The sequence below is a fragment of the Bombina bombina genome, chromosome 2 (assembly GCF_027579735.1).
Source record: "Bombina bombina isolate aBomBom1 chromosome 2, aBomBom1.pri, whole genome shotgun sequence".
NCBI lineage: Eukaryota > Metazoa > Chordata > Amphibia > Anura > Bombinatoridae > Bombina > Bombina bombina.
In genome coordinates, this window is record NC_069500.1 from 1,975,604 (window position 1) to 1,991,183 (window position 15,580).

At 48.6% G+C, this 15,580-nt stretch overlaps 1 protein-coding gene across 1 annotated transcript in view; it reads right to left on the bottom strand.

The window, feature by feature from the left end:
• TLN1 (talin 1) overlaps positions 1 to 15,580 on the bottom strand; it is a gene marked incomplete in the record, with an annotated part of 895,533 nt that overhangs the window by 235,062 nt on the left and 644,891 nt on the right. The window contains 5 exon segments of the mRNA XM_053700951.1: positions 261 to 362; positions 550 to 699; positions 7,147 to 7,317; positions 7,394 to 7,495; positions 7,575 to 7,707. Of these exon segments, the coding sequence (XP_053556926.1) occupies positions 261 to 362; positions 550 to 699; positions 7,147 to 7,317; positions 7,394 to 7,495; positions 7,575 to 7,707 (658 nt within the window).

The following is a 15,580-nucleotide window of genomic DNA, read 5'->3' on the forward strand; positions in this document are numbered from 1 at the left end:
GTGGGCATAGGTTTGTGAAGTGATGGAACGGATTAGACACATTCAGGAAGTGATTAAGTACCAGTTGTTGACAAAATCAGGTTACATTTGGGAAGTGATGCGAGGACGCAGAATAGTTGCATAATTTGGGGTAGATTATCCTTCACAGGTTATGATGAGTATTATTATAATTTGTGAGTTAAGTTGGGTTCTCAGGCTGTGTGTGAGTATGGGATGAGATTTGCCAAACAATGAAAACGCACGAGTCTATGGAAACATACCATTTCTTGGACGGTCACTGCAATGGCCTTGGCAGTCTTTACCATGGTTGTCTGATAATCTACAAAGGACCCCTCGGGCTCACCAGCTGGCTCCTCATCAAGCTGCAGAATGAGATACATATTAAAAGGCTAGGGGACAAGGGTCTTATTTAACAACCATATGAGGCCATTTTAGGGTCATTTACATATCCAACAGAAGCTAGCTTGTACAGTTGTGAGAAAACAATAGATCATTAAAAGCTATCAGTGAAGTCATAGTAGGGTAATTCTCTGCCTTAAAGTAACTCACCTTATTAATCGCCTGCGTAATTGAGTCCACCATCCCTCCTACTGCTCCAGCTGCACTGGCCGCTTCATTCAGAGTCCCTTTAAGGTCATCCACAGCTTCACACATCATCTGTGCAGCTTCATCCAGAGCCTCCTGTGTGTGCACGGCGACCTAGAACATGTCAATGTGATATACAAAGGCTGCGACCCACCTGAATCGTACCATGACTAATATTCCCTTAACCTTTACCCTAAAGTTTTCTGAAATGTAAGTTCAATTTACTATATGTCCTCCTCTTTTACTCCTTTGTTACTGCCACAATCTTAACCTTCCCTATTAATTGACCCTGTTGCTGGTGTAAAATTCTACCCTCCCCTGTCCCTGTATATTAACTTCCTCACTACTGGTTCCATCCTCTCTCCTCCTCCATACCTAATAACTCCCTCACTACTGGTCCCATCCTCTCTCCTCCTCTTTACCTAATAACTCCCTCACTACTGGTCCCATCCTCTCTCCTCCTCTTTACCTAATAACTCCCTCACTACGGGTCCCATCCTCTGCCCTCCTCTTTACCTAATAACTCCCTCACTACTGGTCCCATCCTCTGCCCTCCTCTTTACCTAATAACTCCCTCACTACTGGTCCCATCGTCTCTCCTCCTCCATACCTAATAACTCCCTCACTACTGGTCCCATCCTCTCTCCTCCTCTTTACCTAATAACTCCCTCACTACTGGTCCCATCCTCTCTCCTCCTCCATACCTAATAACTCCCTCACTACTGGTCCCATCCTCTGCCCTCCTCTTTACCTAATAACTCCCTCACTACTGGTCCCATCCTCTCTCCTCCTCTTTACCTAATAACTCCCTCACTACTGGTCCCATCCTCTCTCCTCCTCTTTACCTAATAACTCCCTCACTACTGGTCCCATCCTCTCTCCTCCTCTTTACCTAATAACTCCCTCACTACTGGTCCCATCCTCTCTCCTCCTCTTTACCTAATGACTCCCTCACTACTGGTCCCATCCTCTCTCCTCCTCTTTACCTAATAACTCCCTCACTACTGGTCCCATCCTCTCTACTCCTCTTTACCTAATAACTCCCTCACTACTGGTCCCATCCTCTCTCCTCCTCTTTACCTAATAACTCCCTCACTACTGGTCCCATCCTCTCTACTCCTCTTTACTTAATAACTCCCTCACTACTGGTCCCATCCTCTCTACTCCTCTTTACCTAATAACTCCCTCACTACTGGTCCCATCCTCTCCCCTCCTCTTTACCTAATAACTCCCTCACTACTGGTCCCATCCTCTGCCCTCCTCTTTACCTAATAACTCCCTCACTACTGGTCAAATCCTCTCTCTCCTCCTCTTTACCTAATAACTCCCTCACTACTGGTCCCATCCTCTCCCCTCCTCTTTACCTAATAACTCCCTCACTACTGGTCCCATCCTCTCTCCTCCTCTTTACCTAATGACTCCCTCACTACTGGTCCCATCCTCTCTCCTCCTCTTTACCTAATGACTCCCTCACTACTGGTCCCATCCTCTCTCCTCCTCTTTACCTAATAACTCTCTCACTACTGGTCCCATCCTCTCTCCTCCTCTTTACCCAATAACTCCCTCACTACTGGTCCCATCCTCTCCCCTCCTCTTTAACTAATAACTCCCTCACTACTGGTCCCATCCTCTCTCCTCCTCTTTACCTAATAACTCCCTCACTACTGGTCCCATCCTCTCCCCTCCTCTTTACCTAATAACTCCCTCACTACTGGTCCCATCCTCTGCCCTCCTCTTTACCTAATAACTCCCTCACTACTGGTCCCATCCTCTGCCCTCCTCTTTACCTAATAACTCCCTCACTACTGGTCAAATCCTCTCTCTCCTCCTCTTTACCTAATAACTCCCTCACTACTGGTCCCATCCTCTCTCCTCCTCTTTACCTAATAACTCCCTCACTACTGGTCCCATCCTCTCTCCTCCTCTTTACCTAATGACTCCCTCACTACTGGTCCCATCCTCTCTCCTCCTCTTTACCTAATGACTCCCTCACTACTGGTCCCATCCTCTCTCCTCCTCTTTACCTAATAACTCCCTCACTACTGGTCCCATCCTCTCTCCTCCTCTTTACCTAATAACTCCCTCACTACTGGTCCCATCCTCTGCCCTCCTCTTTACCTAATAACTCCCTCACTACTGGTCCCATCCTCTGCCCTCCTCTTTACCTAATAACTCCCTCACTACTGGTCCCATCCTCTGCCCTCCTCTTTACCTAATAACTCCCTCACTACTGGTCCCATCCTCTCTCCTCCTCTATACCTAATAACTCCCTCACTACTGGTCCCATCCTCTCCCCTCCTCTTTACCTAATAACTCCCTCACTACTGGTCCCATCCTCTGCCCTCCTCTTTACCTAATGACTCCCTCACTACTGGTCCCATCCTCTCTCCTCCTCTTTACCTAATAACTCCCTCACTACTGGTCCCATCCTCTGCCCTCCTCTATACCTAATAACTCCCTCACTACTGGTCCCATCCTCTGCCCTCCTCTATACCTAATAACTCCCTCACTACTGGTCCCATCCTCTCTCCTCCTCTTTACCTAATAACTCCCTCACTACTGGTCCCATCCTCTGCCCTCCTCTTTACCTAATAACTCCCTCACTACTGGTCCCATCCTCTCCCCTCCTCTTTACCCAATAACTCCCTCACTACTGGTCCCATCCTCTGCCCTCCTCTTTACCTAATAACTCCCTCACTACTGGTTCCATCCTCTCTCCTCCTCTTTACCTAATAACTCCCTCACTACTGGTCCCATCCTCTCTCCTCCTCCATACCTAATAACTCCCTCACTACTGGTCCCATCCTCTGCCCTCCTCTTTACCTAATAACTCCCTCACTACTGGTCCCATCCTCTCTCCTCCTCTTTACCTAATAACTCCCTCACTACTGGTCCCATCCTCTGCCCTCCTCTTTACCTAATAACTCCCTCACTACTGGTCCCATCCTCTGCCCTCCTCTTTACCTAATAACTCCCTCACTACTGGTCCCATCCTCTCTCCTCCTCCATACCTAATAACTCCCTCACTACTGGTCCCATCCTCTCTCCTCCTCCATACCTAATAACTCCCTCACTACTGGTCCCATCCTCTGCCCTCCTCTTTACCTAATAACTCCCTCACTACTGGTCCCATCCTCTCTCCTCCTCTTTACCTAATAACTCCCTCACTACTGGTCCCATCCTCTCTCCTCCTCTTTACCTAATAACTCCCTCACTACTGGTCCCATCCTCTCTCCTCCTCTTTACCTAATAACTCCCTCACTACTGGTCCCATCCTCTCTCCTCCTCCATACCTAATAACTCCCTCACTACTGGTCCCATCCTCTGCCCTCCTCTTTACCTAATAACTCCCTCACTACTGGTCCCATCCTCTCTCCTCCTCTTTACCTAATAACTCCCTCACTACTGGTCCCATCCTCTCTCCTCCTCTTTACCTAATAACTCCCTCACTACTGGTCCCATCCTCTCTCCTCCTCTATACCTAATAACTCCCTCACTACTGGTCCCATCCTCTGCCCTCCTCTTTACCTAATAACTCCCTCACTACTGGTCCCATCCTCTCTCCTCCTCTTTACCTAATAACTCCCTCACTACTGGTCCCATCCTCTCTCCTCCTCTTTACCTAATAACTCCCTCACTACTGGTCCCATCCTCTCTCCTCCTCCATACCTAATAACTCCCTCACTACTGGTCCCATCCTCTGCCCTCCTCTTTACCTAATAACTCCCTCACTACTGGTCCCATCCTCTCTCCTCCTCTTTACCTAATAACTCCCTCACTACTGGTCCCATCCTCTGCCCTCCTCTTTACCCAATAACTCCCTCACTACTGGTCCCATCCTCTCTCCTCCTCTTCACCTAATAACTCCCTCACTACTGGTCCCATCCGCTCTACTCCTCTATACCTAATAACTCCCTCACTACTGGTCCCATCCTCTCTCCTCCTCTATACCTAATAACTCCCTCACTACTGGTCCCATCCTCTCCCCTCCTCTTTACCTAATAACTCCCTCACTACTGGTCCCATCCTCTGCCCTCCTCTTTACCTAATGACTCCCTCACTACTGGTCCCATCCTCTCTCCTCCTCTTTACCTAATAACTCCCTCACTACTGGTCCCATCCTCTGCCCTCCTCTATACCTAATAACTCCCTCACTACTGGTCCCATCCTCTGCCCTCCTCTATACCTAATAACTCCCTCACTACTGGTCCCATCCTCTCTCCTCCTCTTTACCTAATAACTCCCTCACTACTGGTCCCATCCTCTGCCCTCCTCTTTACCTAATAACTCCCTCACTACTGGTCCCATCCTCTCCCCTCCTCTTTACCCAATAACTCCCTCACTACTGGTCCCATCCTCTGCCCTCCTCTTTACCTAATAACTCCCTCACTACTGGTTCCATCCTCTCTCCTCCTCTTTACCTAATAACTCCCTCACTACTGGTCCCATCCTCTCTCCTCCTCCATACCTAATAACTCCCTCACTACTGGTCCCATCCTCTGCCCTCCTCTTTACCTAATAACTCCCTCACTACTGGTCCCATCCTCTCTCCTCCTCTTTACCTAATAACTCCCTCACTACTGGTCCCATCCTCTCTCCTCCTCTTTACCTAATAACTCCCTCACTACTGGTCCCATCCTCTGCCCTCCTCTTTACCTAATAACTCCCTCACTACTGGTCCCATCCTCTGCCCTCCTCTTTACCTAATAACTCCCTCACTACTGGTCCCATCCTCTTCCTCCTCCTTACCTAATAACTCCCTCACTACTGGTCCCATCCTCTGCCCTCCTCTATACCTAATAACTCCCTCACTACTGGTCCCATCCTCTGCCCTCCTCTTTACCTAATAACTCCCTCACTACTGGTCCCATCCTCTCTCCTCCTCTTTACCTAATAACTCCCTCACTACTGGTCCCATCCTCTCTCCTCCTCTTTACCTAATAACTCCCTCACTACTGGTCCCATCCTCTCTCCTCCTCTTTACCTAATAACTCCCTCACTACTGGTCCCATCCTCTCTCCTCCTCTTTACCTAATAACTCCCTCACTACTGGTCCCATCCTCTGCCCTCCTCTTTACCTAATAACTCCCTCACTACTGGTCCCATCCTCTCTCCTCCTCTTTACCTAATGACTCCCTCACTACTGGTCCCATCCTCTCTCCTCCTCTTTACCTAATAACTCCCTCACTACTGGTCCCATCCTCTCCCCTCCTCTTTACCTAATAACTCCCTCACTACTGGTCCCATCCTCTCTCCTCCTCTTTACCTAATAACTCCTCACTACTGGTCCCATCCTCTCTCCTCCTCTTTACCTAATAACTCCCTCACTACTGGTCCCATCCTCTCTCCTCCTCTTTACCTAATAACTCCCTCACTACTGGTCCCATCCTCTCTCCTCCTCTTTACTCAATAACTCCCTCACTACTGGTCCCATCCTCTCTCCTCCTCTTTACCTAATAACTCCCTCACTACTGGTCCCATCCTCTCCCCTCCTCTTTACCTAATAACTCCCTCACTACTGGTCCCATCCTCTCTCCTCCTCTTTACCTAATAACTCCCTCACTACTGGGTCCCATCCTCTCTCCTCCTCTTTACCTAATAACTCCCTCACTACTGGTCCCATCCTCTCCCCTCCTCTTTACCTAATAACTCCCTCACTACTGGTCCCATCCTCTCTCCTCCTCTTTACCTAATAACTCCCTCACTACTGGTCCCATCCTCTCTCCTCCTCTTTACCTAATAACTCCCTCACTACTGGTCCCATCCTCTGCCCTCCTCTTTACCTAATAACTCCCTCACTACTGGTCCCATCCTCTGCCCTCCTCTTTACCTAATAACTCCCTCACTACTGGTCCCATCCTCTCTCCTCCTCTTTACCTAATAACTCCCTCACTACTGGTCCCATCCTCTCTCCTCCTCTTTACCCAATAACTCCCTCACTACTGGTCCCATCCTCTCTCCTCCTCTTTAACTCCCTATTAAAGGGACAGTGTACACCAATTGTCATATAACTGCATGTAACAGACACTACTATAAAGAAGAACATGCACAAATACTGATCTAAAAATCTAGTATAAAACCTTTTAAAAAACATAGTTAGAAGCTCCCGGTTTAGCTCTGTTGATGAGGTGATTTGAGACATCCAGTGAAAGGGGCTGGGTAAACAAATAGAGTAGATATTCCCCTCCCCCCCTTACTTGCATATGAAAAGACTGATAACATAAGAGTCTGCAGGAGTCTGTAAACACATGTATACATCTGACACTGCGGGGCTTGGTTAGGAGTCTGAAAATCAGTACAATGTTCTTAAAAAAATAAGTAAAAATATAAGTTTTTATAAAAACACTACCATGTGGGATTTATAAGCTGATCACATACACAACATTTATGCAATCTACTGTACAATGTCCCTTTAACTGCCCCTGTTGCTGGTGCCACCCTAAATTCTCCTACATTGTTCCCTATTAAATCTCTGCCCTGCCTTTTACTCCCCATCAACACCACCATTACTGAAGCCACCCTCCGTTATGACTAGACGGTGCCTATATTGCAGATGTTAACCTTGGGATTCCCTCCTGCCTCCTTGGCCGTATAAAGCATTTGCAGGGCAGACTCTGCCAGCGTCTTGGTCTGGTCCAGAAGATTCATTTGCTGCTGATGATTTATTGTCTTGTAAGCCGCACCAATAGCGGCATGAGTTAGAGGCTCAAAATACTGCGCCATCTGGGAGACCTATTAGAGAAAACACAATCAGCACAGAGCACGCAGTAGTAGCGATGTTCCCTATCAGAACACTGAGCCATATTACCTTGTGTCCGAGTTGTGATGAGTCTGCTCGGGCAGCAGCCGCCAGAGGTTCAATCAGATTACTGATCTCTTGTACGGAAGTCTGCATCTGAGTGTGCAGCGCCTGTGAACCACACAACAGGAGATCAAACAAACCATGCCACATACAATACAACGCCACACAAGTTCAATCCAGTGCCCACCTCTTGTGAGATGCCCTCACGTGCCGCCAGCTGCTGACTGATGGCTTCTAAGGAGGCTTGATCAAGATCTCTCACAGCCTGGTTTAGCAGTTCAATTGCCTGGTCACATTCCCGCTGTCCTGGGGCTTTATCCCTGGTGAACAAAAAAAAGAAACTAAGCCCTTGTAATACATAGAGACTAGTGGTCTGAGATTAATACAGCCCCCTCTTTATTCAGTATCTACCCCCGACACCCAGCAGCTAATACAGCCCCCTCTTTATTCAGTATCTACCTCTCACACCCAGCAGCTAATACAGCCCCTCTTTATTCAGTATCTACCTCTCACACCCAGCAGCTAATACAGCCCCCTCTTTATTCAGTATCTACCCCTCACACCCAGCAGCCTAATACAGCCCCCTCTTTATTCAGTATCTACCCCTCACACCAGCAGCTAATACAGCCCCTCTTTATTCAGTATCTACCTCTCACACCCAGCAGCTAATACAGCCCCCTCTTTATTCAGTATCTACCCCCGACACCCAGCAGCTAATACAGCCCCTCTTTATTCAGTATCTACCCCGACACCCAGCAGCTAATACAGCCCCTCTTTATTCAGTATCTACCCCGACACCCAGCAGCTAATACAGCCCCTCTTTATTCAGTATCTACCTCTCACACCCAGCAGCTAATACAGCCCCCTCTTTATTCAGTATCTACCCCTCACACCAGCAGCTAATACAGCCCCTCTTTATTCACTATCTACCCCTCACACCCAGCAGCTAATACAGCCCCCTCTTTATTCACTATCTACCCCTCACACCCAGCAGCTAATACAGCCCCCTCTTTATTCAGTATCTACCCCTCACACCCAGCAGCTAATACAGCCCCCTCTTTATTCAGTATCTACCCCTCACACCCAGCAGCTAATACAGCCCCTCTTTATTCAGTATCTACCCCTCACACCCAGCAGCTAATACAGCCCCTCTTTATTCAGTATCTACCCCTCACACCCAGCAGCTAATACAGCCCCTCTTTATTCAGTATCTACCCTCTCACACCCAGCAGCTAATACAGCCCCTCTTTATTCAGTATCTACCCCCTCACACCCAGCAGCTAATACAGCCCCCTCTTTATTCACTATCTACCCCCTCACACCCAGCAGCTAATACAGCCCCCTCTTTATTCAGTATCTACCTCCTCACACCCAGCAGCTAATACAGCCCCTCTTTATTCAGTATCTACCCCTCACACCCAGCAGCTAATACAGCCCCCTCTTTATTCACTATCTACCCCCTCACACCCAGCAGCTAATACAGCCCCTCTTTATTCAGTATCTACCCCTCACACCCAGCAGCTAATACAGCCCCCTCTTTATTCAGTATCTACCCCTCACACCCAGCAGCTAATACAGCCCCTCTTTATTCAGTATCTACCCCTCACACCCAGCAGCTAATACAGCCCCCTCTTTATTCAGTATCTACCCCCTCACACCCAGCAGCTAATACAGCCCCTCTTTATTCAGTATCTACCCCTCACACCCAGCAGCTAATAAAGCCCCTCTTTATTCAGTATCTACCCCTCACACCCAGCAGCTAATACAGCCCCTCTTTATTCAGTATCTACCCCTCACACCCAGCAGATAATACAGCCCCCTCTTTATTCAGTATCTACCTCTCACACCCAGCAGCTAATACAGCCCCTCTTTATTCACTATCTACCCCTCACACCCAGCAGCTAATACAGCCCCTCTTTATTCACTATCTACTCCTCACACCCAGCAGCTAATACAGCCCCTCTTTATTCACTATCTACCTCTCACACCCAGCAGCTAATACAGCCCCCTCTTTATTCACTATCTACCCCTCACACCCAGCAGCTAATACAGCCCCTCTTTATTCACTATCTACCCCTCACACCCAGCAGCTAATACAGCCCCTCTTTATTCACTATCTACCCCTCACACCCAGCAGCTAATACAGCCCCTCTTTATTCAGTATCTACCCCTCACACCCAGCAGCTAATACAGCCCCTCTTTATTCAGTATCTACCCCTCACACCCAGCAGCTAATACAGCCCCCTCTTTATTCACTATCTACCTCTCACACCCAGCAGCTAATACAGCCCCTCTTTATTCAGTATCTACCCCTCACACCCAGCAGCTAATACAGCCCCTCTTTATTCACTATCTACCCCTCACACCCAGCAGCTAATACAGCCCCCTCTTTATTCAGTATCTACCCCTCACACCCAGCAGCTAATACAGCCCCTCTTTATTCAGTATCTACCCCCTCACACCCAGCAGCTAATACAGCCCCCTCTTTATTCAGTATCTACCCCTCACACCCAGCAGCTAATACAGCCCCCTCTTTATTCAGTATCTACCCCTCACACCCAGCAGCTAATACAGCCCCCTCTTTATTCACTATCTACCCCTCACACCCAGCAGCTAATACAGCCCCTCTTTATTCACTATCTACCTCTCACACCCAGCAGCTAATACAGCCCCCTCTTTATTCACTATCTACCCCTCACACCCAGCAGCTAATACAGCCCCTCTTTATTCACTATCTACCCCCTCACACCCAGCAGCTAATACAGCCCCCTCTTTATTCACTATCTACCTCTCACACCCAGCAGCTAATACAGCCCCTCTTTATTCAGTATCTACCCCTCACACCCAGCAGCTAATACAGCCCCCTCTTTATTCACTATCTACCCCTCACACCCAGCAGCTAATACAGCCCCTCTTTATTCAGTATCTACCCCTCACACCCAGCAGCTAATACAGCCCCTCTTTATTCACTATCTACCCCTCACACCCAGCAGCTAATACAGCCCCCTCTTTATTCAGTATCTACCTCTCACACCCAGCAGCTAATACAGCCCCCTCTTTATTCAGTATCTACCCCTCACACCCAGCAGCTAATACAGCCCCTCTTTATTCAGTATCTACCTCTCACACCCAGCAGCTAATACAGCCCCCTCTTTATTCAGCTATCTACCCCTCACACCCAGCAGCTAATACAGCCCCTCTTTATTCACTATCTACCCCTCACACCCAGCAGCTAATACAGCCCCTCTTTATTCAGTATCTACCCCTCACACCCAGCAGCTAATACAGCCCCTCTTTATTCAGCTATCTACCTCTCACACCCAGCAGCTAATACAGCCCCTCTTTATTCAGTATCTACCTCTCACACCCAGCAGCTAATACAGCCCCCTCTTTATTCAGTATCTACCCCTCACACCCAGCAGCTAATACAGCCCCTCTTTATTCACTATCTACCCCTCACACCCAGCAGCTAATACAGCCCCTCTTTATTCAGTATCTACCTCTCACACCCAGCAGCTAATACAGCCCCTCTTTATTCAGTATCTACCCCTCACACCCAGCAGCTAATACAGCCCCCTCTTTATTCACTATCTACCTCTCACACCCAGCAGCTAATACAGCCCCTCTTTATTCACTATCTACCCCTCACACCCAGCAGCTAATACAGCCCCCTCTTTATTCACTATCTACCTCTCACACCCAGCAGCTAATACAGCCCCCTCTTTATTCACTATCTACCCCTCACACCCAGCAGCTAATACAGCCCCTCTTTATTCAGTATCTACCCCTCACACCCAGCAGCTAATACAGCCCCCTCTTTATTCAGTATCTACCCCTCACACCCAGCAGCTAATACAGCCCCCTCTTTATTCACTATCTACCTCTCACACCCAGCAGCTAATACAGCCCCTCTTTATTCAGTATCTACCCCTCACACCCAGCAGCTAATACAGCCCCTCTTTATTCAGTATCTACCCCTCACACCCAGCAGCTAATACAGCCCCCTCTTTATTCACTATCTACCCCTCACACCCAGCAGCTAATACAGCCCCTCTTTATTCACTATCTACCTCTCACACCCAGCAGCTAATACAGCCCCCTCTTTATTCAGTATCTACCCCTCACACCCAGCAGCTAATACAGCCCCCTCTTTATTCAGTATCTACCCCTCACACCCAGCAGCTAATACAGCCCCCTCTTTATTCACTATCTACCCCTCACACCCAGCAGCTAATACAGCCCCTCTTTATTCACTATCTACCCCTCACACCCAGCAGCTAATACAGCCCCCTCTTTATTCACTATCTACCCCTCACACCCAGCAGCTAATACAGCCCCTCTTTATTCAGTATCTACCCCTCACACCCAGCAGCTAATACAGCCCCTCTTTATTCACTATCTACCCCTCACACCCAGCAGCTAATACAGCCCCCTCTTTATTCACTATCTACCCCTCACACCCAGCAGCTAATACAGCCCCCTCTTTATTCACTATCTACCCCTCACACCCAGCAGCTAATACAGCCCCCTCTTTATTCACTATCTACCCCTCACACCCAGCAGCTAATACAGCCCCTCTTTATTCACTATCTACCTCTCACACCCAGCAGCTAATACAGCCCCTCTTTATTCACTATCTACCCCTCACACCCAGCAGCTAATACAGCCCCTCTTTATTCACTATCTACCCCTCACACCCAGCAGCTAATACAGCCCCCTCTTTATTCACTATCTACCCTCTCACACCCAGCAGCTAATACAGCCCCTCTTTATTCACTATCTACCCCTCACACCCAGCAGCTAATACAGCCCCCTCTTTATTCAGTATCTACCCCTCACACCCAGCAGCTAATACAGCCCCTCTTTATTCAGTATCTACCTCTCACACCCAGCAGCTAATACAGCCCCTCTTTATTCAGTATCTACCCCTCACACCCAGCAGCTAATACAGCCCCTCTTTATTCAGTATCTACCCCTCACACCCAGCAGCTAATACAGCCCCTCTTTATTCAGTATCTACCTCTCACACCCAGCAGCTAATACAGCCCCTCTTTATTCAGTATCTACCCTCACACCCAGCAGCTAATACAGCCCCTCTTTATTCACTATCTACCCCTCACACCCAGCAGCTAATACAGCCCCCTCTTTATTCAGCTATCTACCCCTCACACCCAGCAGCTAATACAGCCCCCTCTTTATTCACTATCTACCCCTCACACCCAGCAGCTAATACAGCCCCTCTTTATTCACTATCTACCCCTCACACCCAGCAGCTAATACAGCCCCTCTTTATTCAGTATCTACCCCTCACACCCAGCAGCTAATACAGCCCCCTCTTTATTCACTATCTACCCCTCACACCCAGCAGCTAATACAGCCCCCTCTTTATTCACTATCTACCCCTCACACCCAGCAGCTAATACAGCCCCTCTTTATTCACTATCTACCCCTCACACCCAGCAGCTAATACAGCCCCTCTTTATTCACTATCTACCTCTCACACCCAGCAGCTAATACAGCCCCTCTTTATTCACTATCTACCCCTCACACCCAGCAGCTAATACAGCCCCTCTTTATTCAGTATCTACCCCTCACACCCAGCAGCTAATACAGCCCCTCTTTATTCACTATCTACCCCTCACACCCAGCAGCTAATACAGCCCCCTCTTTATTCACTATCTACCCCTCACACCCAGCAGCTAATACAGCCCCTCTTTATTCACTATCTACCCCTCACACCCAGCAGCTAATACAGCCCCTCTTTATTCACTATCTACCCCTCACACCCAGCAGCTAATACAGCCCCTCTTTATTCACTATCTACCCCTCACACCCAGCAGCTAATACAGCCCCTCTTTATTCACTATCTACCTCTCACACCCAGCAGCTAATACAGCCCCCTCTTTATTCAGTATCTACCCCTCACACCCAGCAGCTAATACAGCCCCCTCTTTATTCAGTATCTACCTCTCACACCCAGCAGCTAATACAGCCCCCTCTTTATTCAGTATCTACCCCTCACACCCAGCAGCTAATACAGCCCCTCTTTATTCACTATCTACCTCTCACACCCAGCAGCTAATACAGCCCCCTCTTTATTCACTATCTACCTCTCACACCCAGCAGCTAATACAGCCCCCTCTTTATTCACTATCTACCCCTCACACCCAGCAGCTAATACAGCCCCTCTTTATTCAGTATCTACCCCTCACACCCAGCAGCTAATACAGCCCCTCTTTATTCAGTATCTACCCTCTCACACCCAGCAGCTAATACAGCCCCTCTTTATTCACTATCTACCCCTCACACCCAGCAGCTAATACAGCCCCCTCTTTATTCAGTATCTACCCCTCACACCCAGCAGCTAATACAGCCCCCTCTTTATTCACTATCAACCCCTCACACCCAGCAGCTAATACAGCCCCTCTTTATTCACTATCTACCCCTCACACCCAGCAGCTAATACAGCCCCTCTTTATTCAGTATCTACCCCTCACACCCAGCAGCTAATACAGCCCCTCTTTATTCACTATCTACCCCTCACACCCAGCAGCTAATACAGCCCCCTCTTTATTCACTATCTACCCCTCACACCCAGCAGCTAATACAGCCCCTCTTTATTCACTATCTACCCCTCACACCCAGCAGCTAATACAGCCCCTCTTTATTCAGTATCTACCCCCTCACACCCAGCAGCTAATACAGCCCCTCTTTATTCACTATCTACCTCTCACACCCAGCAGCTAATACAGCCCCTCTTTATTCAGTATCTACCCCTCACACCCAGCAGCTAATACAGCCCCCTCTTTATTCACTATCTACCTCTCACACCCAGCAGCTAATACAGCCCCTCTTTATTCACTATCTACCCCCTCACACCCAGCAGCTAATACAGCCCCCTCTTTATTCACTATCTACCCCTCACACCCAGCAGCTAATACAGCCCCTCTTTATTCAGCTATCTACCCCTCACACCCAGCAGCTAATACAGCCCCTCTTTATTCACTATCTACCCCTCACACCCAGCAGCTAATACAGCCCCCTCTTTATTCACTATCTACCCCCTCACACCCAGCAGCTAATACAGCCCCTCTTTATTCACTATCTACCCCTCACACCCAGCAGCTAATACAGCCCCCTCTTTATTCACTATCTACCCCTCACACCCAGCAGCTAATACAGCCCCTCTTTATTCAGTATCTACCCCTCACACCCAGCAGCTAATACAGCCCCTCTTTATTCAGTATCTACCCCTCACACCCAGCAGCTAATACAGCCCCCTCTTTATTCAGTATCTACCTCTCACACCCAGCAGCTAATACAGCCCCTCTTTATTCAGTATCTACCCCTCACACCCAGCAGCTAATACAGCCCCTCTTTATTCACTATCTACCCTCACACCCAGCAGCTAATACAGCCCCTCTTTATTCAGTATCTACCCCTCACACCCAGCAGCTAATACAGCCCCCTCTTTATTCACTATCTACCCCTCACACCCAGCAGCTAATACAGCCCCTCTTTATTCAGTATCTACCCCTCACACCCAGCAGCTAATACAGCCCCTCTTTATTCACTATCTACCCCTCACACCCAGCAGCTAATACAGCCCCCTCTTTATTCACTATCTACCCCTCACACCCAGCAGCTAATACAGCCCCTCTTTATTCACTATCTACCCCTCACACCCAGCAGCTAATACAGCCCCCTCTTTATTCACTATCTACCCCTCACACCCAGCAGCTAATACAGCCCCTCTTTATTCACTATCTACCTCTCACACCCAGCAGCTAATACAGCCCCTCTTTATTCAGTATCTACCCCTCACACCCAGCAGCTAATACAGCCCCTCTTTATTCAGTATCTACCCCTCACACCCAGCAGCTAATACAGCCCCCTCTTTATTCACTATCTACCTCTCACACCCAGCAGCTAATACAGCCCCTCTTTATTCAGTATCTACCCCTCACACCCAGCAGCTAATACAGCCCCTCTTTATTCACTATCTACCTCTCACACCCAGCAGCTAATACAGCCCCCTCTTTATTCACTATCTACCCCTCACACCCAGCAGCTAATACAGCCCCCTCTTTATTCACTATCTACCCCTCACACCCAGCAGCTAATACAGCCCCTCTTTATTCACTATCTACCTCTCACACCCAGCAGCTAATACAGCCCCTCTTTATTCACTAT